Source organism: Narcine bancroftii, chromosome 3 (genome assembly GCF_036971445.1).
Source record: "Narcine bancroftii isolate sNarBan1 chromosome 3, sNarBan1.hap1, whole genome shotgun sequence".
Lineage (NCBI taxonomy): Eukaryota > Metazoa > Chordata > Chondrichthyes > Torpediniformes > Narcinidae > Narcine > Narcine bancroftii.
Genome location: NC_091471.1, coordinates 46439083 through 46461851, shown reverse-complemented (window position 1 = coordinate 46461851; position 22769 = coordinate 46439083). Strand labels below are relative to the sequence as shown.

Here is a 22769-nt window from a genome sequence, read left to right as displayed (position 1 = left end):
ACACCCAAGAATTTGAAGTTCTTGACCCTCCCAACTACTTACTACTTAGCTCTCGAGGAGTACTGGGACGTGTTCACCTGACTTTCTTCTGAAGTCCACAATCATCTCCTTGGTTTTGCTAATCTAAGTGCAAGGTTGTTGACATGACACCACTCAATGAGCTGATCTATATCCCTCTTGTATGCTTCCTCATTGCCGTTTGTGATTCTGCCGACAACTGTGGTGTTATTGGCAAATTTGTAAAGAGCATTGTAATGGTGCCTGGCCACACAGTCATAGGTCTATAATGCGTAGAGATAAGCACACATCTTTGAGGTGCATTTGTGTTGATAAACAGAGGAGGAAACATTGTTTCCATTTCCTACTGACTGTGGTCTTCTGATGAGTAAGTCAAGGATCTAGTTGCAGAGTGGGGTTCAGAGGCCCAGAATTTGTAGTTTCTTGACCAGCACTGAGGGAATAATGGTGTTGAAGGTTGAGCTGTAGCTGATGAAGAGCAGCTGTATGTATGAGTTGCTGTTTTCAAGATCATCGAGAGCTGAGTGGAGGGCCACTGATATTGCGTCTGCTCTGCAGTGGGTCCAGATCTTTGATGAAGGTACATGTTAATTCTGCCCATGACCAGCCTCTCAAGGCATTTCATCACAGTAGAAGTTAGTGCTACTGGGTTATAGTCATTGAGGCAGCTCAGTCTGCTCTTCTTGGGCACCGGGATGATTGATGACCTTTTGAAGGGCAGGTGAAAACCTCCGACTGCAGCAATGAGAGGTTGAAAATGTCCACGAACAGTCCGGCAAGTTCAGAAATATTCCAGTATTTTGGAAGATAACTTCAAAGTGAAACCATTGCAAATTGTATGTGATGATTCACAAATCATATTGGTAGGAATAAACTCTAATACTGCTCAGGCTATTTTTAATTTTGATCTGGAAGAAACTGTGTATTTACCTCGAAAGAGATAGTAGGTGGCAAATACTGTGTATGAGCAGTTATTTAGTTCAGGACATAACAGTTTCTCAATTTACAATGTAATCAATGGAGAAATTAAAATTACAGAAATATGTCAAATGCAGTTGAAGATTCTATAAGATTATGATAAAATGATTTTTTCACAGAATCCTGATTTACTCTGAATTCAAACTACTGGAATCTTTAATTCAGTTCTGCCTCTTCATCGGCAAATACTAGAATTTACACTGTTACTGGGTTTAGAGCATTTGAGAACACTTGGATGATTAAAAGACAATGTGGACCCAAATTCTGACTTTGGACCTCTCTGATTGCACAATCTACAATATTGTAGATTTTATCTACAATAAAAACGCTCATTCAACGTAAATTGCTTAATGTGTTCATTGTACTGCAGATCAGCTCCTCATTGTAAAGCAACATAAAACAGATAATTCTTATATAAGCCAAATCTATCAACTCAATCAATTTCAGAGGACTGCAGAACAGAATGTTGTTTCCTCAAAAATGTACTTTTTCCAGCAAGAATTACATTTATAAATTGTCTTTTAAAAAACAAAGAAAAAAACCAAGATAATTCTGCATGATGTAGTTTTCACTCCTACGCTATTTTAAGTGGTAACTTTTTCAACCCAGCCACCTTTATTTATCATCCATTCATTTGAGAGTTAATGCAGATAGGTGATGACTTTTTAAAGTAATAATTCATCATGAAGATTTTGCCACAAAATTTATCTGCCCGCTATCCTCCTGAACAATTCAAAAAGGCTCAGAGGTGAAATCTGTACAATTTATGCCTCCTTTGCTACTTGTTTTTGAATTAGCTGGGTAACTTGCATATCAGAAACTTCTGAGCTTTTTTATAACATCCTTTTCATCATCACTGATGGAGAGAAACTTTCTTACCCAGGGGAAGGCATCATATTTATCTATACTGAGATCTTGGGAAAAGGTTAATAACAGTCAAAGCTTAGGATCCCCAAGTATCTGCAGATGCAATACAAACATTTAATCAGCTGATCAGAAAACATTGCAAGAAAATGCCATATAGGTTGTCAGGCCAGGCCACGTATTTGTCAAAAGGTATTAACTTACAAGGCTGTCAAAGAGAATGGAGATTATTTAAATGTTATCTTGCTGGCTACATCATCTTAGTGTAACACACACTTAAAAAATACCCCACTTAAAGGGGCAGTAATTAGACACATTTGACTACTTAAAACTTTAACAGGCCACTCTCTTTCAAAGATAACCATAGTATTTAGAAAGTATAAAGCAAATAAAATCAAATATGATTTGATTTCCATTATTAGGACTTGGGGAAACTAGGCACCCAGATGACATAAAAATTGATGCATTTTATAATTTCTGATTTGTAAACATTGTATTTTCATAAATTAATGTAAAGCAGTATTTAACTTTTTAAAAACATATTTTTCCTTCCATTTCAAATAATATTTTTTAAAATGCTGGATTCCAGAGGCTTTAATGAGCTATATACTCTTGTGATTCTTGAAAATCTATTTGAGTTTGTGACCATCACCAGCCTATTTTGCCTCATGTCATCTTAGTCCAAGACAAAATAGGTCCTGATCTGATCTTACATTATGAACATAGGCTCACTGGCAATATTCAGAAGTGGGAATTTTCTCTTCTTTAACCAAGGAAAAGGAAGTCAATTGTAACTAAGCCACCAAATGACACAAATTTCAATTATGACATTATTTGCCATTTGAAACATCTTACTTGTATTTTAAGATTCATGATTAATCTATAAATAGTTTGGAAGGGAACAGTGAATGGGTGAGATGAACAAAATCAACATTTATAAAATTGATAATTTTGTAAAGAGAAGATGCACAAGCAAAAGACATATTGAATATTTAAGCATAAACTTTTTTTAAAATTTGCTCTATCAGTTTGAAAAAAAAACATTAGTTTTAAGGACAATGCTGTAAAAAATGAGATTTGTTTTATAAATAAAGCCACATTATACTAAATAATATAATTCTTGTACAAATCACAGGTTTGTCCACAGTCAGGGATCTTTGCATCCCAATTTGGGATGCAAAGACACTGGAAGAATGAATTGTTAAATTACTCCAAGAATGAGAAAGTTTGTGTACGAATATCTAGGATTCATTTCACGAGAAAAAAATTCAAAGGGTGATTTTGTAAAATTATTTAAAATTATGAAGGTTTTGATAAGGAGAATTAAAGTAAAAGCTACAGTAACTATATTCATAACGGACTCATGATTAAAATTAGAACTAATAATGAATTCTACTATCAAGTAAGAGAATTGGTTCAAATTTTAATTTCCATATATTATCATACACTACATAACAGAACTTTTTCAATTCTGTGCTCCGCTGCTGAGGAGATTTTCTTCAAGGTTGGCTATAGCTCATTTCATTTAAAGCTGTTTCTCCATAAAGAACTCTGAGAAGACACATTGCAAGTGGAATGATACAGCTCATGATGTGGTGAAACACATGCAAAACTGTTCTCAGCAGTCGATAGTGGTGAAACTCAAATTATCAACTTTATCAGTGAAGCAAGTTGAAAGTAACATTGTAAGTAGAGGAACATGTTGCAGGAGGATCTCAAAGTGAAAGACTGGATGAAACAATCCATTTACCAGTCATCACAAGTGTAGAAAATTCTTATCTTGCTTACCAATTGTCCATAGCAAAATATCCTTGACCAAAGAAAGAATTACTAAATGCAGAATTATTAACTTTCTTTCTGCTCTAACCACTCAAGAATACCTGCTTGCATCCTTCTTATATGAAACTTCAAGCTTTATAACAGTATTTGCTTGTGTCATTTGTGCTTAAACATGATATAAACTATTTTGGAAGCATGCTCATTTCTGACTGAACTGTTTGTCCCATGTCTTTGCTTAATTAAAATCTTGAGCTAAAAAAAAGTGTCCAAAGTAATGGCATCATATTACATTACAGAGATATTTTCTCACTTCAACTACCCCTGATGAGGAAAACTCCCCTAACTTTAGCCTTTCTTATCTTCCATTGCCCCTTAAGGAGAGACCAAGTTTTAATAAGATGTATGGGATGTGTTTCAAGAGAGCAACAGCAATGTTGAAACTTCCATTGCAGTATTAGACTTAGAATCACAAAAAGGTGGAAATGATGTGCAAACCTTAAAACACGATTCTTAAATGATTGACTACTGGAATATGCAAAGAACGCCTTGGTGCAAATATTGAGCAGCTATTTCACATGTTCACAAAAACCCACAGAATGTTGACATTACAAATTATAGACTCCATGAAACAAATCTACATATAAGGAATTTCATGTAAACATTAACCAGCATTGCAAACAACATACATATTTTAGTTGTTTATTGTTTAATGTGATTACGATGGTGGCTTCAAACCATAAATCGATGCTCTTTCCCATCATGTGCCATGAGAATGACATTGCGATTGGAGGTCCAGATCAGACGTGCCAGTTTCAGTGCATTCTGTGAACCCGGAGAAGCAGGATGAACAGGAGGCACCTGATAGGTTTTCATGCATCGAAGTTGAGGGGCAGAATTCAACATGCCAATGCTTCCCAACAATGAAGTGTTCATCTATAAAGTTAGAAAGGAGTGAATAAAAATATGCTAATCAAAACATTAATAAACTATGCAAAATGATTATTCCAGTGATCTGTTCGAGAGTGATGTGCAGGTAGCATTGAGTACATAACCAAAAATGTCACACAGTCTGAAAAATTACTACATTTTAATCACCCATTCTTTACAAAGATTCTTCAAATTATTTCACAATATCAACTACACTAAGTATTTCTCAAAGGGGAAAAGGCTTGTGGCTCAATTTCTAGAAAGCCGAGCCTCTTTTAATAATTTGAATGAGCTGTTACTATGTATTTGAGGCTAATTTTCTGGATTGGGCAATAGTAGAAAGAGGATTTTCAGCGGACAATCAGTGGATTACATTCAAAGAATTACCAGCGAATAGTTTACAACAAATATATATCCCTTTAAACTACAACAAACAAATAGGAGATATGATTAAATGAGGAATTAGAAGATCAAAGGAAACAGCTTATCAGCAAGTCTGATGATTGGGAAAACTTTTCACGAAGGAAGACCAGGACTTCACATTCAATTTGTTTGAATTATTGCTCCTCTACTATGCAACTTAAAACCAACTTATTTTCACCATTTCCCATTTCTCTAGAAGGCTGAAATGTTACTGTTTCTGTTTTTTATGGATGTTGCCTGCTGTTGAGTTTCTACCTTTTCTGCTTATGTTCTACATTTTCAGCATTTGCAGCTTTCTGATTTTCTGAGAGACAAGAAATTGAACACAAGGCTAATTTAAGAAACTCAAGTTTAGGCTTAGTCTGCTCAATCTCCCCTTAGATCTCAGACCCACTATACCAGGAAACAATCTATTTCTCTCTATATCAATAGTATAGTCTTCCTTGTGCAGGGAAGCCAGACCTGTAGACAGTAGCAATCTTATCAAGATCCTATTTTATCAGAATCAAAATTCACTGTCATGAACATGTCACAAAATTTATTGTTTTGTAGCAGCATCACATTACAAATATTTATATAAACCAACTTACAAAACAAATAAAAATAGTGCAAGAAAAATTTAAAAATGATCAAAGTATTCTATACTAAGCTACTTATAGACATCAGCATACACCTTGTGGAATCAGCATACACTTTGTCAAGTGCAAGACTGGCACCTCCAAGCTTGCATGCTGGGCATACATAATTGTTTCTGTCACATGGACAGGAAGTGATGTCATCAGTTATGTCATCAGCTCAGATCAAAACCTGTGTTGGATGCAGGTCAATTTTTGGAGCCAGTTCACTTGCTGGTAAATGGGTCACCACAAAATCAAAGTAAGACAATGTCTGTATTGTTCATCCAGGAATCTGATGGCAGAGAAGCTGTCCTGATGCTGCTGAGTGTTCTTCAAGCTCCTATACCTTTTCCCAATAGTAGAATGAAGAGGTCGTGGGGTTCTTTGAGAATAGAAGTAGCTTTCTTAAGACACCGCCTCGTGTAGGCGTCCTCGATGGAGCAAAGACTGGTGCCCGTGATGTCGCAGGCTGTGTTAATGACTCTCTGGAGTTTTTTCTTGTTCTGAGCATTGGTACCTCTGCACCAGACAGTGATGCACCCAGCCAGAATGGTCTCCACAGTACACCTGTAGAAGTTTTCAAAAGTCTACTGAATCTCCTCAAACTCCTCATATAGATGCTGGCTAGCCTTCTTCATGATTGTCTCGGCATGGAAGCTCCAGGACAGATCCTCGGAGATGTTGACAGCCAGGAATTTGAAATTCTTGACTCTCTCCACTGCTGACCCCTCGATGAGGACTGATTGTGTTCTTCTGACTTTCTCGTGAAGTCCACAATCATCTTCATGGTTTGCTAAAGCTGAGTGCAAGGTTGTTGTTGTGATACCACTCAACAAGCTGATCTATCTCCCTCGTGTATGTTTCCTCATTGCTGTCTGTGGTTCTGGCGACAACCATGGTATCATTGGTAAATTTGTAGATGGCATTTGAATTGTGCCTAACCACACAGTCATGTGTGTAGAGTGAATAGAGCAATGGGCTAAGCACACATCCTTGAAGTGTGCCTCTGTAGACTATCAGTGAGGAGGAGATGTTGTTTCCAATTCGTACTGGCTGTGGTCTTCCAATGAGGAAGTCAAGGATCCAGTTTTAGAGGATGGGTGCAGAGGCCTAGTGTTTGGAGCTTGTTGACCAGGACTAAGCGAATAATGATGTTGAAGGGTGAGCTGTAGCTGATGAATAGCAGCTGTCATTAGTTTTTTGCTTACTCGGTACATGGTTCATTCAGGAGAGTGGAAAGCCAGTGATATTGTGTCTGCTGTGGAGTGATTGTGACGGTAGGCAAATTTCACTGGGTCCAGCCCTTACTTAGGTATGTGTTAATTCTGGCCATGACCAACCTTTCAAAGTATTTCATCAGAGTAGATGTGAGGTGCTACTGGGTGAGGCCACTCACTCCGCTCTTCTTGGATGATCTTTTGAAGCAGCTGGGAACCTCCAACTGCAGGAATGAGATTTTGAAAATATCCATGAACACTCTGGCTCGTTGGTTGGCACAGGCTTTCAGTATTTTACCTAGTTCGCTATCAGGGCCTGATGCTTTGCAAGGGATAACCCTCTTGAATTATGTTCTGACTTCAGTCTTGGTGACAGATATCAAAGGATCCTCAGCCTTTGCAGGGATTCTCATGGACACTGCTGAGTTTTCCTTCTCAAAGCGGGCATAGAAGGTGCTCAGCTCATCGGGTAATGAAGCATCACAGTCATCTATGGTGTTCACCCTTGCTTTGTAGGATGTAATGGCCTGCATTCCCTGCCATAGCTAGCATGTATTTGTCTCTGTCATTACCTTTTTGTTGCTGTCACATTAAGACTTCTGTACTCTTGTACTCAAATCCTCCTTCATTAAAGGGCAACATACTAATTGTCTTGCTAATTGCTTGTTGCATCTAAATTGTATCTAAATGTTAACTTGCAGAGATTCCTTTTCACCATTTATAAAATACCTCAATTACTAAACTGTTTTCATATTATTGTCCAACTGCCTAGTTTGATAAGGTGTCTCACAAAAGACATGCAGAATGATGCAGAGCATTCGGGGAATGTATTAGCATGGATAGAAAAGAGATTAACAAATAAAAGGCAGTGTTGGGATAAACGGGTGTTTCTCTGGTTGGCAATTCGTGGTTGGTGCGGTGCCAAACAATTAGTGCTAGGCTTACAATTGTTCACGATATACATGAAATACTTGGAGGAGGGAGGACATTAGGTGTGGTATATCTATATTTACCAAAGACTCTAAATTGATCAGAAAAGGAAATTACGTGGAGGATGCAGATAATCTGTAGAGAGATATAGATAGGTTAAGTGACTAGGAAAGGGTCTGGAAGATGAAGGACTATGTTGGAAAAAAAGAACAGACTTAATTAAATAGAGAAAATTGCAGCATACATCTGGAAGGGTAGGATCACAAAAAATAAATAGAGAAAATTGGAGCATACATCTGGAAGGGTAGGATCACAAAAATTAAATAGAGAAAATTGCAGCATACATCTGGAAGGGTAGGATCACAAAAATTAAATAGAGAAAATTGCAGCATACATCTGGAAGGGTAGGGTCACAAAAATTTTTCAGTAATCAACAAGACAAATGGGATGTTGGCTTTCATTGTTGGATTTAATTAAAAGCAGGAGGTTTCTGCTGCAACTGTAGAGGGATCTGGTAAGGCTGCATCTGTGTGCAGTTGAGGCCTTCTTGAGAAAAGATATACAGTACTGTCTCTGGAGGCAGTGAAGAAGAGGTTCACCAGGTTTGATTTGAGCAATGAAGGAGTTATCTTATGAGGAGATTTTGAGTAGTCTGAAACTAGTCATTGAAGTTTAGAAAGATGAGGGAGATCTTATGTGAATATCTAACATTATGAAATGACTAGATAAGGTAGAAGAAGGGAAATTGTTCCCACTCACAGATGAGATGAAAATAGTGTCAACATTCAGGGGAGTAGAGTTGAGACTCTGATAAGGAGTAATTGTTTCTTGCAGAGAAGTGAATCCGTGGAATTGTCTGCCCAAGGAAGCAGTAGAGAGAGACTAATTAACTGTATTTATGATAAATAGATAAATTTTAGAAAAGGGGGATGAAGGGTTGTAGGGAACAGTTTAGTAAATGGTACGAGTCCATGATCAGCTCAGCTATGATATTCTTAAAATATTTCTTTAAATGTAGATATACAGCACGGTAACAGGCCCTGCTGGCCCACAAGTACATGCTGTCCAAATAACACAATTAACTAACAACCCCCATACATTTTGAAGGGTGGGTGGAAACCAGAGCACCCAGAGGAAACCCATGCAGACACCAGGAGAACATTCAAATTCCTTACAGACAGCAGCAGATTTGAACCCTTATTGCACTAACCTATACTAATTGATGGGCATGATAGCATACACCTCCTATATCTTATATTTCTTGTATTCTAGTAACAGTACTGTAGACGGATAGGAAATTAAAACAATGAAACTCGTATGTAACTTCTCAAAATAATTGGCAAGAACAGGGCCACATTAAAACTGGGGTTTCCAGAGGTTAAAGAGAAACTTTCATTTGTGGTATCTTCAGGATCATGGCACTGTCTATAAATTATGTTCTCCAGGAGCAGATGAAATACATCAATTACATATTCAGAATTGTTTTAATTCATGTGGAGTCATCAATGCTTTAATATAACTAATGCTACTATGTTTTTTTAATATTAATAATGGAATAGAATATAGCCTGAGGTCACATTTTAAATGCATGGGAATCTGCTCTACAAGAGACGACAGGAACTCTTTATGCCTTCATAAACATATCCAAAGATTAATATGGAGGACAATTAGAAGAGGGCAAAAAGAAGATTAGAGTCTGATTGTCAAGTCAAAAGAGCAAATATTCTAACCAACACTCACCCCAATTTAAATTGTCTCTTATCATTAATTCTGAGAAAATGGTCTCAGGTTTTATGTCTTTTATTAAATCATCTACCTTGTGAATCCATCAACATTTCTCAACTTTATTTGTTGGCTCAGACAATGAGCAGACGAACAAGAAACAAGTGATGAGAAGTGATTCATCAATTAAAGATAAACTGAAAGAAGGTGTAAATTTTATGGTGAAATTTCAATAATGATCACTACTGAGAACTGGAATCTTGGGAAAACAATTTTAATTTAAAGTACAATTTTTAATTAATACACAATTTATTAAACAACCTCTCCTGCATTTATATGAATCAAAAATAATTTGCCTTCTGTATCTTTTAAATCTTTCTGAAGTTATTGCTATTCATCTGTGCAGGGTATTACAGCTAAACCCAATCTACTAACAGAAATGTGGAGGCCAATTGAAATAGCAAATTAGGCACGGTCCATGGATCTATCACAGCACCAAGATGATCTGCACAGTCCAGTAAACTATCCTGGGGGTGAATTTTTCCAGGAGACTTACATTTGAATTATGTAAGAGATACATTTGAATTATGTAATTGTGGCCATTTAATTTTATCTACCAAAATACCAGCACTACCAGTGCAGAGTTCCGCTGGCTTCTTAAATGGGTGTGGTGTTGGGATTTGGAGATTATGACGGGTGAGTTTGAGACATTGGCTGATACTAAGATTCTGTGAGGACAACTAAGTCACCCTGTGGTTGAACTAATCAGTTGGACTATTCTTTCAATTTAGACACTGGGCACATCTATCAATGAGGACAGTGTTGTCAGAATGATCTAGTTTGGAACAACTTTGCTGTGCTTAAAAATAGTCAAATTATGAAGCGTTGCCAGTTTTATTCTCATAAAGTTCTAATATAACAGTCTTGAAATAATTTTATGATTTGGCATAGAGGGCAGTTAAAACTCTAGTAGTTTCCTGTCATTATTAAGTCTATGCTTTTATTAAAATAACTGATTTGGTGAGGTGTTACACAGGAAAGATGTTAATGCTGTTGTGTGAGCCTTGCATTTGAAGATCATTAAGATTTTTACAAATATTGGGTGGATGTCCCTCAGCACTGCTTTAATTTCATTAAAAGTTGGTGATACAATTTCTAGGCTCCTCTCCTCAAAATAACTTGCAATCAGGAACAGTGTCTTTTCTTGAAAAGAACGGTGTGAGATTTGTTAAGAAACAGCTTATCAGGTCAATGCAATTGATTCCCAAAAGAAACTGCAGAAGCTGTGCAAAATAACCAAGTGAGGAAGAACTCAGCTGGTTGAGCATCATCTGTAGGGAGGGAAAGGAATTGGCCTGATGCAGGGTCTCTACCCATAATCTCAACAATTCCTTTATCCCTGCTGCCTGATCAGCTGAGTTCCTCCAGTAGTTTGCCTTAAATGGAAGTAGTAAATATCCTGATCAAATATGCTTTTAGCCAAAGAAATGGGACAATGAATGAAGCGTAAATTGCATTTTCACGTACCACTGATGGTCATTGGTAACTTTTTGTGCATAAAGTTTGCCAACTAACTTTGCAAAAATAGATGTTTGTTTCAAAGTATGTTATTAACATAAATCACCAAATCCATTGGGTTTGAGCCACAGATGATTAAGACAGGGCTCGTACAACTTTGAAAAAGAATGTGTCCAGCAAGCTGTGCTTCTGCTCCACAGTGGAGAGCAGTTAATAATTTATATTATGAAAACCAATCAAATAAATAACTTTTATTTATAAATAATTATCCTCAGAATATCAAAACAAATTTATGCAATAACTTTGCTTAAAAATAATTGTTATTGATGAATTTTACTTTGTCAGTAATTTTGAGGGAATTTGGTCATGTTGCCTATTACGTAAAACATCTCCTCTCTTATTATCCTCTTGATTTTAACGCCAAGAAATTCTCCGAATATACAAGCAAATGGAAAGTATTGACATACCTGCCAGAAAGAGATGTGACTGTCAGCATTACAATATGTGGCTAGATACCGTCCATCAGGAGCAAAGGATACTGCAGTTATTGGCCCACCGTGGCCTTGAATAATCTGTGGCCGTGAATGAACAAGAAAATAGAAAAGAAAAATTACTGAGATATGTGACTTTGTACATAAAACAAGGCAATACAATCGAAAATGCTTTGTAAATCTGTGTAAACATTTGTCTTTTTTCAAAGAGGGAGAGTTAATGTGCTTCAGTATAATTATCAGAAAATAAAAATGTGAAATCGTTTCACTCAATTTACTAAGACTCAAACACATTTTGGAAAAATAAAATTATTTAATAAAATATTTAATGAAATTTTGTTATGCAAGCCTTAATCCACTTTTTATACCTTCAAAGAATAGCCTCATATCCTGTGGAATGCAAGACTATTTTTTGTGTGATGTAATATTAATTATAGTTATGAGAACAATTAATAAATCCCCAATAATTATTATGGAAAATAATAGTTGTCATTTCTTTACAATTTTGTGTTTGGACCAAGTGATAAAAAAAATAGCAGAGTACGGAGGGGAATACATTTCTTCTCAATTGCTTTTTCTAATATGCACTCATTATATCGACCATGATTGAGCTTGTAACAGTTACACACAACAGATTTCAGAGCATTACTCAGGGGTGGCCAACCTTTTCATTTTTAATTTAGACGTACAGCACGGTAACAGGCCATTTCAGCCCACGAGTACATACTGGGGGTGTAGGTTAATTGGGCGCCACAGAATCATGGGCCGAAATGGCCTGTTACTGTGCTGTAGGTCTAAATTAAAAATTAAAAGGTTGACAACCCCTGCTCTAGACCCTTCCGGTAATTAAGAATGACACAAATCAAATTAATATAAAATAAGGGAATGAAAATACGAGAACCTTGGCTTACTGTAATTAATTGGATACGTTTCTAGGAATGTAAGAAACATGACTAGGAATAGAGGCTAAATGGCCCCCACAGACTTCTCTACTAGTCCATTAAGATTGTAGCTTATCTGATCTGCTCTCAGTTTCCTTTGTTGTCTGGTGTTCATAATCCACAACTTTCCCTTAGACAAAAAAAAATCTGTATTCCTAGACTTTGAATCTATTTGGTTATGGAAAGGAATATTAGATTCAAGACCATTATAGAGAAAAAAAATCTTTATTCTTGGCTTTAAGTGGGTGATACCTTATTCTGAAACCATGATCCTTGGTTCTTGATTTTACAATGAAGAGAAATATCCTCTCACTATCTACCTTGCCAAGATTCCTCAAATTTATGTGTCAATAAAATCATAATCAGAATTTATTGTCATGAACAAGTACTGATAATAAGTATTTTGCTGAAGTACCATAGTGTAAATGTTCATCTTACAACATTACTATAAAAAAATAAAAATAACAGTGCATGAAAAGTAAGGCAGTGTCTTTGGTTCATTGATTATTCAGGAATGTGATGGCAGTGGGGAAAAAATTGACCTTATGCTGCTGAGGGCGTCTTTAGGCTCCTGTACCTTTTTCCCAATGGTAGCAGTGTGAAGAGGGCATGGCCTGGGTGGTGGGGGTATTTGAAGATAGAGGCTGCTTTTTTAAGACACCGCCAGATGTCGATGTCCTCGATGGAGTGAAGTCTGGTGCTTGTGATGTCACAGGCCAAGTTAACAACCCTCTGGAGTTTTTTCTTGTCCTGAGAGTTGGCACCTCCATACCAGGCAGTGATGCAACCAGCCAGAATGCTGTCCATGGTACACCTGTAGAAGTCTTCAGTGTCATACCGAATCTCTTCAGATACCTCACAAAGTATAGCCGCCGGTGAGCCTTCTTGGTGATTGCATCAACGTGGAGGCTTCAGGTCAGATCCTTGGAGATGTTGACACCCAGGAATTTGGAGTTCTTGACCCTCTCCACTAATGAGCCTTTGATGAGGACTGGGTCATGTTCCCCTGACTTCCTCCTGAAGTCCACAATCATCTCTTTGGCTTTGCTAGCATTGAGCGCAAGGTTGTTGTCATTACACTATTCAATGAGCTGATCTATCTCCCTCCTGTATGGTTCCTCACTGCCATTTGTGATTCTGCTGACAACTGTGGTGTCATCAGCAAACTTGTAGATAGCGTTGGAATTGTGTCTGGCCACACAGTCATGGGTGTATAATGAGTAACCTTTTGATATTCTAAAATAAAATGATCATTGAACCAAACCACAATCTTTTCTTATAATTAAATCTGATTATTACAGAATTTAACAAAGTAAACCTTTTCTGAACGATATCCCTAGTAAATGAACCTCTCTGCAAGTGAGGACAAGAAAACTGTATGCAGCTCATCAGTTAATGCATTTCTGCTCTCACCCCACTTCTCTGCAAACAGAACAAGGGTAGAGAGACTTGGCTCCTGGTACCCTAAATTTCCACCATCTACGAGGCATAACATGTAATGGAATATGCTGAATTTGCTTGCACAAGTTAGCTCCAAGTGAAACTCTCAAAGCCCAATATTATCAGGACAAAAGCAGCCTGCTTGACTGGCACTGAGGGTATCCTTAAACATTCATCCATTCCATTACCAATACACAGTGGCTGTCATGTATACTATTTGGTGAAGGAGCAGCAATATATTTTCAAATCAGAATGCCATGTGGCTTGGAAGGGAAATAGCAAAAACAGCAATTGCTGTAGTGTTAAATTAATATTTGAAAAGTAGCTTCATCTACAACACAAGAATATTTCCATAAATGCTCTTAATTTTAACATGATAATGACACAGGACGGAAATAAAATGAGTCAGAGTTTCCATCACTGATCTTATCTAGATACCATTTAGAAAAAGTACGTGTTTTATACAACAACCTCAGTCCTAACAAAACTGAAGTGAAAAGAAGTTATCCTCAAACCTCAGGAAAAGAATATGATGCTCAAGAATAAGAAGGTAGTTTCCTGACAAAAGGCAAAGGAGGAAAAACCCAACACCCAACCCCAACCAACCAATTTTCCCCTGCAGCCGCTGCAACCGTGTCTGCCTGTCCCGCATCGGACTTGTCAGCCACAAACAAGCCTGCAGCTGACGTGGACTTTTACCCCCTCCATAAATCTTCGTCCGCGAAGCCAAGCCAAAGAAGAAGAGAAGAAAGAAGATTGGATACACAAGAGACAACAGATGGTGGAATCTGAAGCAAAAAGCACATTTTTCAGTAGTTCAAGGAGTATTTGTGAGGAGGGAAAGAATTATCGACATTTAAAGACTAAGAACCCTGCATCAGGATTGCGAGTGAGAAAGAACATATACCTATCCCAATTTCAGGTAATCTGAAAGTGTTGCTCTCTCTCTCTCTCTCTCTCTCTCTCACTGGTCTTCCCATTTTTTGTTTACTTTTCCATATTCATCCCTTCAGTCCTCCATCACATATCTTTATCTCTCACTCCTGATTCCATCTACCTTCAACCTACACCCTTCACCTATTGTATCCCCTCCATCAGCCCTTCACTTCTCCTATAATTGTTTGCTATTCTGTCTTAGGTAGTCAATTCCATCACGTTTAGCCTTTGCGAGGCTGCTTATCATCCTGTAGTGAACTGGGATTCACTAGAAGTGTCCTGTACAGACGATTGGTCCTGCTTCCCAGCCCCTCCCCCTAGTTTCCCGCCTAAACCTTGAACCTCTCTGAAGCCTGCTCATGAACCCAACCTATATTGTAAGCTAATAAAAGCATTAGTTCTCCCTCCAGTTGAGTATGAGCTTTTTATTTACGCTATACGCTACACCCCCTCCAGCTGTCTGAACATTCACCCTTTCCCTTTCCCACCTGACTTCTGTCCATCACCCTTCACTGAATGGTCTATCCACGGATCACAGCCTCACTCCTCCCCCTTTCTTCTTCAGATTGGCTAACATCCTTCTCCACTCACAGTTCTGATCTAGAGTCTCAATCTGAAATGTTAACAATTTCTCCCCCCTCCCCCCCACCCAACCACAGATGCTGATCGACCCATTGAGTTCCTCCAGTAATTTGTTTTTTGGTCTTGATAATCAATGCCTATTTTGAATGGTCACTTAGGCATGGTACGGGAAGATGGCTGACATGTATTATTTTCCAGAAGGAGTCAGCAGATTCATGAAATTAGGAAAGAAAATAATAAACCGGCTATGTAAATATTACATTTTAAAAAAAGTTATTAAAAAAAGGAAAGATGCTTATTTCTTCTAAAAAAAAATATTTTTCGTTGGAAGCAGAGCCTCCCAGTTGATTTTTGAGCTCACCACCATGTTAAAAAAATGAGAATGTTTTGATGCTGTGCAAATGCTTTAAGCGTCAAGTGACCTTGAGCAGCAGTGTATGAAATACATTCATCACAAAAACTGCAGACTGTCTGTCAATATCTGTCTCTCATTTGTTAAGAGTTCCCCTGCTGAGATTCCCTCACAGCATCACATTTTTGCTTCCTGCATTCATGACAGTTTGGAAGACGAAACAACCTCCTTTTTTTTAAACAGACATACTGGTGAAAAATTTAACTCGACAGATGTAGCCTGTCAAATAGAGTGAAATCTGTCAACAATTCCTACACATGGATCCCACTAGCAGGAGTCCCCTTACAAATCACCACTCTTGCATCATTGGTTTTTCATCACTCTTTGGATGTCAATAAATTTAGTGAAAAGGGACAATTTGAGATTTCTTTAAAAAATATATATTTCTGTTTATTTTTGTGAAAGTTCATTTGGCATCAAATACTTAACAATTTACCACTGGTCATCAAGCTATGTTGTCTGTTAGATGTTTAGTACTCAGTATCCTGCAATCTTAGACTATTGCATTGTTCCTTACAGAATCCATAGAATTTGACAACATAAAAGACCACGCAGCACATCATCTAACCCATCTATGAGATAGGATTACTCTCTGAGTATGCATTCATGAATCTTCAATTAAAAAAGGTCATCTTGTGGCGGCGCACTCTCTCGTGGCGAACTGGCCCCGCTTCTACCACCACATGGTGGGGAAGCCAGGAGAAGATGGCACCATCAGGGATTTCTCCCTGCCTCGTGCTCACAGACAAGCACGCGCCTTGGGCAGCCATTATGATGTAACCACGCACGCGGTGGCTGAGCTCATGCTGCCCTTAAAGGGGTGCATGCTGGATTTGAATAAAACAGTCGTTGGAGACAACTAACGTGGTGGCTGTATGTTTCTTGGTTGTAGCCTGCACTACATTGGTGACCCCGAAGAGCCCAGACGTCTTTCTGGTCTCACAACATGGACCCAACGGAAATCAACACCGTTGCCATCAAACTGCCCCACTCCTGGACCCATCGCCTGTGTACGTGGTTCGGGCAGGCGGAGGTGCAGTTTTGCCTCAGAAACATATCTGCAGATGCTGCAATGTTTTACCACATCATGAGCGTGCTGGACAAGGAAACCGCGGCCAGGGTGGACGACCTCATCCACAACCCTCCAGCTGAGGGTAAATACCCGGTCCTCCTCATGGGCACATTCGGTCTCTCCCCTCAACAGTGTGCCTCCAGACTCCTACATCTGGACGGGTTGGGAGACCAGACACAATCAGCCATCATGAACGAGATCCTGATGCTGGCTGAGGACCACAAACCCTGCTTCTTATTCCACCAGATCTTCCTGGAGCAGATGCCCGAGGACCTCCAGCTCCTGCTGGCGGATGAGGACTTCACAGACCCATGGCGAGTCGCAGCCCGAGCGGACACCCTCTGGTGCACCAAGAGGGAGAACGAGGCCGCCCTCAGCCAAGTCACTCGTTCAGGGACCAGCCGGCCACAGCCCCTGCACCCACCCCCCCCCCACCAAACACAAGCCAGAGAGGCACAATCCCACCTGGTGCTTTCACCATCAAAGCTGGGGGGCACAAGCTCTTAAGTGCAGGCAACTGTGTAATTTCCAGGGAAACGACCTGGCCAGCCACCGTTGATGGCTGTGACGGCTGGCCACGTGAACAGCCTCTTGCATGTAACCGATAAGTCCACCGGCCGGCGTTTCCTGGTGGACACTGGAGCGGAGCTGAGTGACTTGCCCCCAACTGCCCTCGAGATGCGCATCCGACCTCGTGGTCCCACCCTGCAGGCAGCCAATGGTCCCGCCATCAAAACCTTCGGCACATGTAGGGCGCAGATCCAAATCGGGAAGGAGAAATTCCACTGGAGGTTTGTGCTGGCCTTAGTAGGCACCGCGTTGTTGGGGGCCGACTTCCTCAGGGCGCACAGCCTATTGGTCGACATAAGGGCAAAAGACTAGTCAATGCCCGCACATTCCACTTGGTTTGCCTGGAGGCCACGGATGCTTGCAGACCCCATCGCCGCTCCCAGGGATGAGTACTCCAGGATACTTGATGAGTTCCCCGCCATCCTGCCGCCACGGTTCAATGCTGCCTTACCCCAGCACAGGGTATACCACCACATTTCCACACAAAGCCCCCTGCTGCATGCCAAGGCCCGGCATCTTCTGCCCAAGAAGCTGCAGCTAGCCAAAGAGGAGTACTCGCGCATGCATGAGTTGGGCATCGTTCACTGCTTGGACAGCCCCTGGGCATCCCCACTTCACATGGTCCCCAAATCCTCTGAGGGCTGGAGACCCTGCGGAGATTATCGGCGCTTGAATGATGTGACCACACCTGACAGGTACCCAATACCCTACATTCAGGACATTACGGCCAACCTCCATGGTGCTAGAGTTTTCTCAAAGGTCGACCTGTTGCGGGGATATCATTAAATCCCAGTCCACCCTGAGTACATTAGGAAGATGGTGATCATCACCCCGTTCGGCCTCTTCGAATTCTTGCACATGCCCTTCGGGCTTAAGAACGTGGCCCAGACCTTTCAGCGCCTCATGGACGCAGTAGGCACGGACCTGGAATTTGTGTTTATTTACCTCGATGATATTCTTATCTCCAGTTGTAACCATGAGGAGCACAAGGCCCATCTCTGCATCCTGTTTAGCCGCCTGGCTGAATTTGGCCTCATAGTCAACGTGGCGAAGTGCCAGGTCGGCAATCAGACGCTGCAGTTCCTGGGGCACACCATCTCGGCTACGGGGACTGCCCCAGCGCCAGAAAAAGTCACGGCCATCCGGCTGTTTCCCAAACCCAACACCCTCAAGGGCCTGCAAGAATTTATAGGTTTGGTAAATTTTTATCATCGGTTTATCCCTGGCGCTACCCACATCATTGATTGCCGCTAAAAGTAAAGTCCTGGTCTGGTCGGAAGAGGCAGAGGGTACTTTCGAGGCAACGAACGATGCTCTAGCCAGCGCCACCTTACTAGTTCACCCACACCCGGAGACACACACCGCGCTCTCAGTAGATGCCTCAGCCTCGGCTGTTGGGGGTCTGCTCAAGCATTGGGTTCATGGACAGTGGTGCCCTCTGGCCTTCTTTAGCTGGCACCTTCACCCACTGGAGCTAAAGTATTTGGTACTTCCTGGAGGGCAGACCATTCACGGCATTCACCGACCACAAGCCCCTCATGCAGGCTCTTGCGATGGACAAGGATCCATGGTCAACACGCCAGCAATGCGATCTCTCTTATGTGTCAGAGTTCACTACCGACATCCGACACAGAGCCGGTAGAGACAACGTCGTGGCGGATGCGCTCTCCTAGCCGGCAATCAACACCCTGGCTCCTGGCCTCGACTACACCCAACTGGCGCTGGCGCAGAGGGAAGACGTGGAGACGCAGGCCTTCCAGACCACCATTTTGGGGCTCAGGCTTCAGGACATTCAGTTGCCAAACAGCCCGGACATGCTGCTCTGTGACATTTGCACCGGTTCACCATGCTCGGTGGTCTCAACGCAGTGGAGGTCGTGGGCCTTCAGCATGGTCCACAACTTATCACACCCCTCGGTGAAGGCATCGGTGTGAATGGTGGTGGAGCGGTTCATATGGCACGGGCTCATATGGCATGGGCTCAAGAAAAAGGTGGTCAAGATAGCAAGGAGCTGCACTCAATGCCAGGCCTCCAAGGTACATCAGCATACGCAGGCTTCGGTGCAACAGTTCAACCCGACGTTAAAGAAATTCCAGCATATATACGCTGACATCATGGGCCTCCTGCCGGTGTCCAGGGAGGCATGCTACCTGCTCACAGTAGTTGACTGGACCACGAGATGGCCAGAAGCCATCCCTATTAAGGAGGCTTCTGCCGAGACGTGCGCCAGGGCTTTGGTCAGCCACTGGATCGAAGGTTCGAAGTTCCGGTGCACATCACCAGTGACAGAGGCACCCAGTTCACCTCTGCGCTCTGGGCCCAACTGATGAACCTTCTTGGGGTCAAACTGCACCCCACCACAGCCTACCACCCGCAAGGAAACGGCTTGGTGGAGAGATTCCATCGCCACCTCAAATCAGCCCTCATGACTCACCTCACAGGTCCAGGTTGGGCAGACGAACTACCCTGGGTCCTCCTTGGCAATAGGACAGCACCCAAGGAGGACCTACAGGCGTCATCTGCAGAGCTCATATACAGTGCGCTACTCTCATTGCCTGGTGAGTTCTTTGGCCCAGAACCCAGTTCCATGTCCGAGCACCCAAACCTGAATCTCCATAGCATGCTCTCTTTGCTGGCACCCCAACCGTCCACGAATCACGGCGCACGACCGACCCATCTTTCCAAGAAGCTGGACTTGGCGTACTTCGATTTTGTTTGGCGCGAACCGCACACTGCACCTTTGCAGCGTCCGTATGAGGGCCTGTACAAGGTCCTCCAGTGGTCCGGCAAGACTTTTACTTTGGACATTGGGGAGAGAAATGAATTGTTCACTGTGGACCGCCTAAAGGCAGCAAACTTGGACCTTTCACAGCCGGTGCAAACAGCCATACCCAAACGCCGGGCCACCCGCCCAAGCGGCGGGATGCATACACCAGTCCTGGGGGTGGGGGGGGTTTGTGTGGTGTGCACCCTCTCATGGTGAACCAGCCCCGCTTGTACCGCCACGTGGCGGGGAAGCCAGGAGAAGATGGCGCCATCAGGGGTTTCTCCCTGCCTCGTGCTCACAGCCCAGCGCGTGCCTTGGGCAGCTGTTATGACATCATCGCGCATGTAGTGGCCATGCTCATGCTGCCCTTAAAGGGGCGCATGCTGGATTTGAATAAAACAGTGTGATAGTACAGATCTAACACCAATGTATATAGTGTATATAGTTACAGTATCTAGACTGTGCTTACAGCGATTGGCTGAGAGCTTAGCCACGCCTACTGTCTGGGCCTTAAAGGGTTGTGTCCCTAGCCAGGTCGGATCATTCTGGACTGGTCGGCCACCTGTGAAGAGCTCCTGTCTTTTGCTAATAAAAGCCTTGGTTTGGATCAACAAGTCTTTGATTTTTTCGACGAGCTCTATAAACAGTCATTGGAGACAACCGACATGGTGGCTGTGATTTCTTCATTGTAGCCTACGCTACAATCTGTTATGGAGACATAAAATCGCACACAATGGCAATAATCTATTCAGTTTAACGTCTAAATTGACCAATGGGCACCCTTCTTCATGAATCCCATTTCCCAGCACTTGGCCAATAGCCACTTATGTCTAGTTAATTCAAGTATTCATCAAGAAACTTAAATGTTGTCAGTAACCCAACTCCAATCACTCTTTCACTCCAGATAAAGACCACCACCTGATGTGCCTCAGGCCCCTTTTAAATATCTTCCCTCTCACCTTCAACCTATACTCTCTAGTTATAGAATTGTCTACCCTGAAAAATGACTGCGAGCATTCACTTTATCTCTGTCCCTCATGATCTTATAAACCTTAATAAGATCACCCATGAGCCTCTTATTCTCAAGGATAAAGACCTAGCCTGTTCAATGTTTCCCCATAACTCAGGCCTTCCAGTACCAGCAACCTCCTTGGCACCCCTTTTAATTTATTGGTATTCTTCCTGTAGCTGAGTGACTTGATGTGCACACAGTACATCAAGTCTAGTTTCATCAACTCTTTTTAATCGCTGTATTATGAGATACCAACTTTTGTACACAATACACGGCCCAATGAAAGCAAGCCTGCAAATCACTTTTAGCACACTGTCCACCTCATTTGTCACATTCAGGAAAACTGCACTTGTAAGCCTTGCTGAGCCCTTCCATTCACCAGACAAGTTCACTCTGGCTTGTCGTTCCAAAGTGCATCACCTCACACTTGTCTAGATTAAACTCCATCTGCAATATTTGCTACTCATATTTCCAAATGGAATATATACTGTTGTCTCCTTCAACGACTTATCCACGACCTATTCCTCACTATCCATAACTTCACCAATATTTGAGGCACCACAAACTTTTACGAATCAGTCCACCTACATTTTTGTCTGAGTCGTATCCGATCCCAAACATCACCTCCTCCTCTATGCCCATCACGATTAGTCCCCTATTCTTTTCCTTGCACACCACGACTGTGTAGCCAAATTCAGCTCCAACTCAATCCGAAACTTCACTGACCAAATAACTGAAAATGATGAGTCAGAATACAGGAGAGAGATGGAGAATCTGGTTGGGTTGTGCGAGAACAACAATTTTGCTCCCCACATCACCAAGATGAAGAAGCTTACTGTTGATTTCGACTGCATAAGTACTTTGTATGCCATGAATGATAATATCTCAACATCATCAATATGCTATTTTTCCATAAGAGCTGCTAAGTTTTTTGACTCAGCAACTCCCTATGTCAAAGCATCCTATGTGCCAATAATCCAGTGGTTTCATGTTTTAAACTTGGATTAGCTGCGATGCATTTCAGAATAAAAATCAAAGCACACAGCAATCAAATTTCACATCAATTTGGCTGCTCTACAAAATGCAGGCTTCTGGATTACTGGTCCAGTGATATATCATACTTAATTTCACTTCATTGTAATATAATTTTTCTCCAATTAAGAATCTAGTATAAACTCAACATACAGTTACCAAAATGATGGACAGTGAAATTACCTATTTATTTACCACAACGATCTTGACTGACCTTACCCATCCCCCTTCTTAGGCATTTGCTTGCAAACGCATTCAAACATACATTCAACCAAGAGTAACAGTATTATACCAACACATTCCATAGAACTGCTTTTTGCAGCCAATGCAAACTATTCTGAGTGAATTGGCTAATATTTGTTGAAAAGCTGTACTCACAAAAACTATGAAAGCACTTTCAGTGCATAAATTGTAAATTACTTACCTTACCATATGATGGCCTGATATAACAGTGACTTCATGGAGATGGAACAGTTATGCCCTAATGTACTTTAATTTCACCAGGCAATGGATGTAAATAA

The 22769-nt window shown here is 41.2% G+C and overlaps 1 protein-coding gene and 1 long non-coding RNA gene across 3 annotated transcripts in view; one reads left to right on the top strand and one right to left on the bottom strand.

Annotated features, from left to right (window-relative positions):
- Positions 1–3263: 3263 nt before the first annotated feature.
- LOC138757131 (WD repeat-containing protein 7) overlaps positions 3264–22769 on the bottom strand; it is a 686960-nt gene continuing 667454 nt past the window's right edge. For both annotated transcript variants that reach the window (XM_069923947.1, XM_069923949.1), the window contains 2 exons: positions 11461–11565; positions 3264–4572 (listed from right to left, as the gene is read on the bottom strand). In XM_069923947.1, the coding sequence (XP_069780048.1) occupies positions 4369–4572; positions 11461–11565 (309 nt within the window). In that variant the 3' untranslated portion in view covers positions 3264–4368. The remainder of the gene's footprint in view (positions 4573–11460; positions 11566–22769) is intronic.
- Positions 5795–11664, top strand: LOC138757132 (uncharacterized). The gene is made up of 3 exons (XR_011353356.1): positions 5795–5865; positions 9882–10042; positions 11419–11664. It is a non-coding gene; the product is annotated as an uncharacterized lncRNA (long non-coding RNA).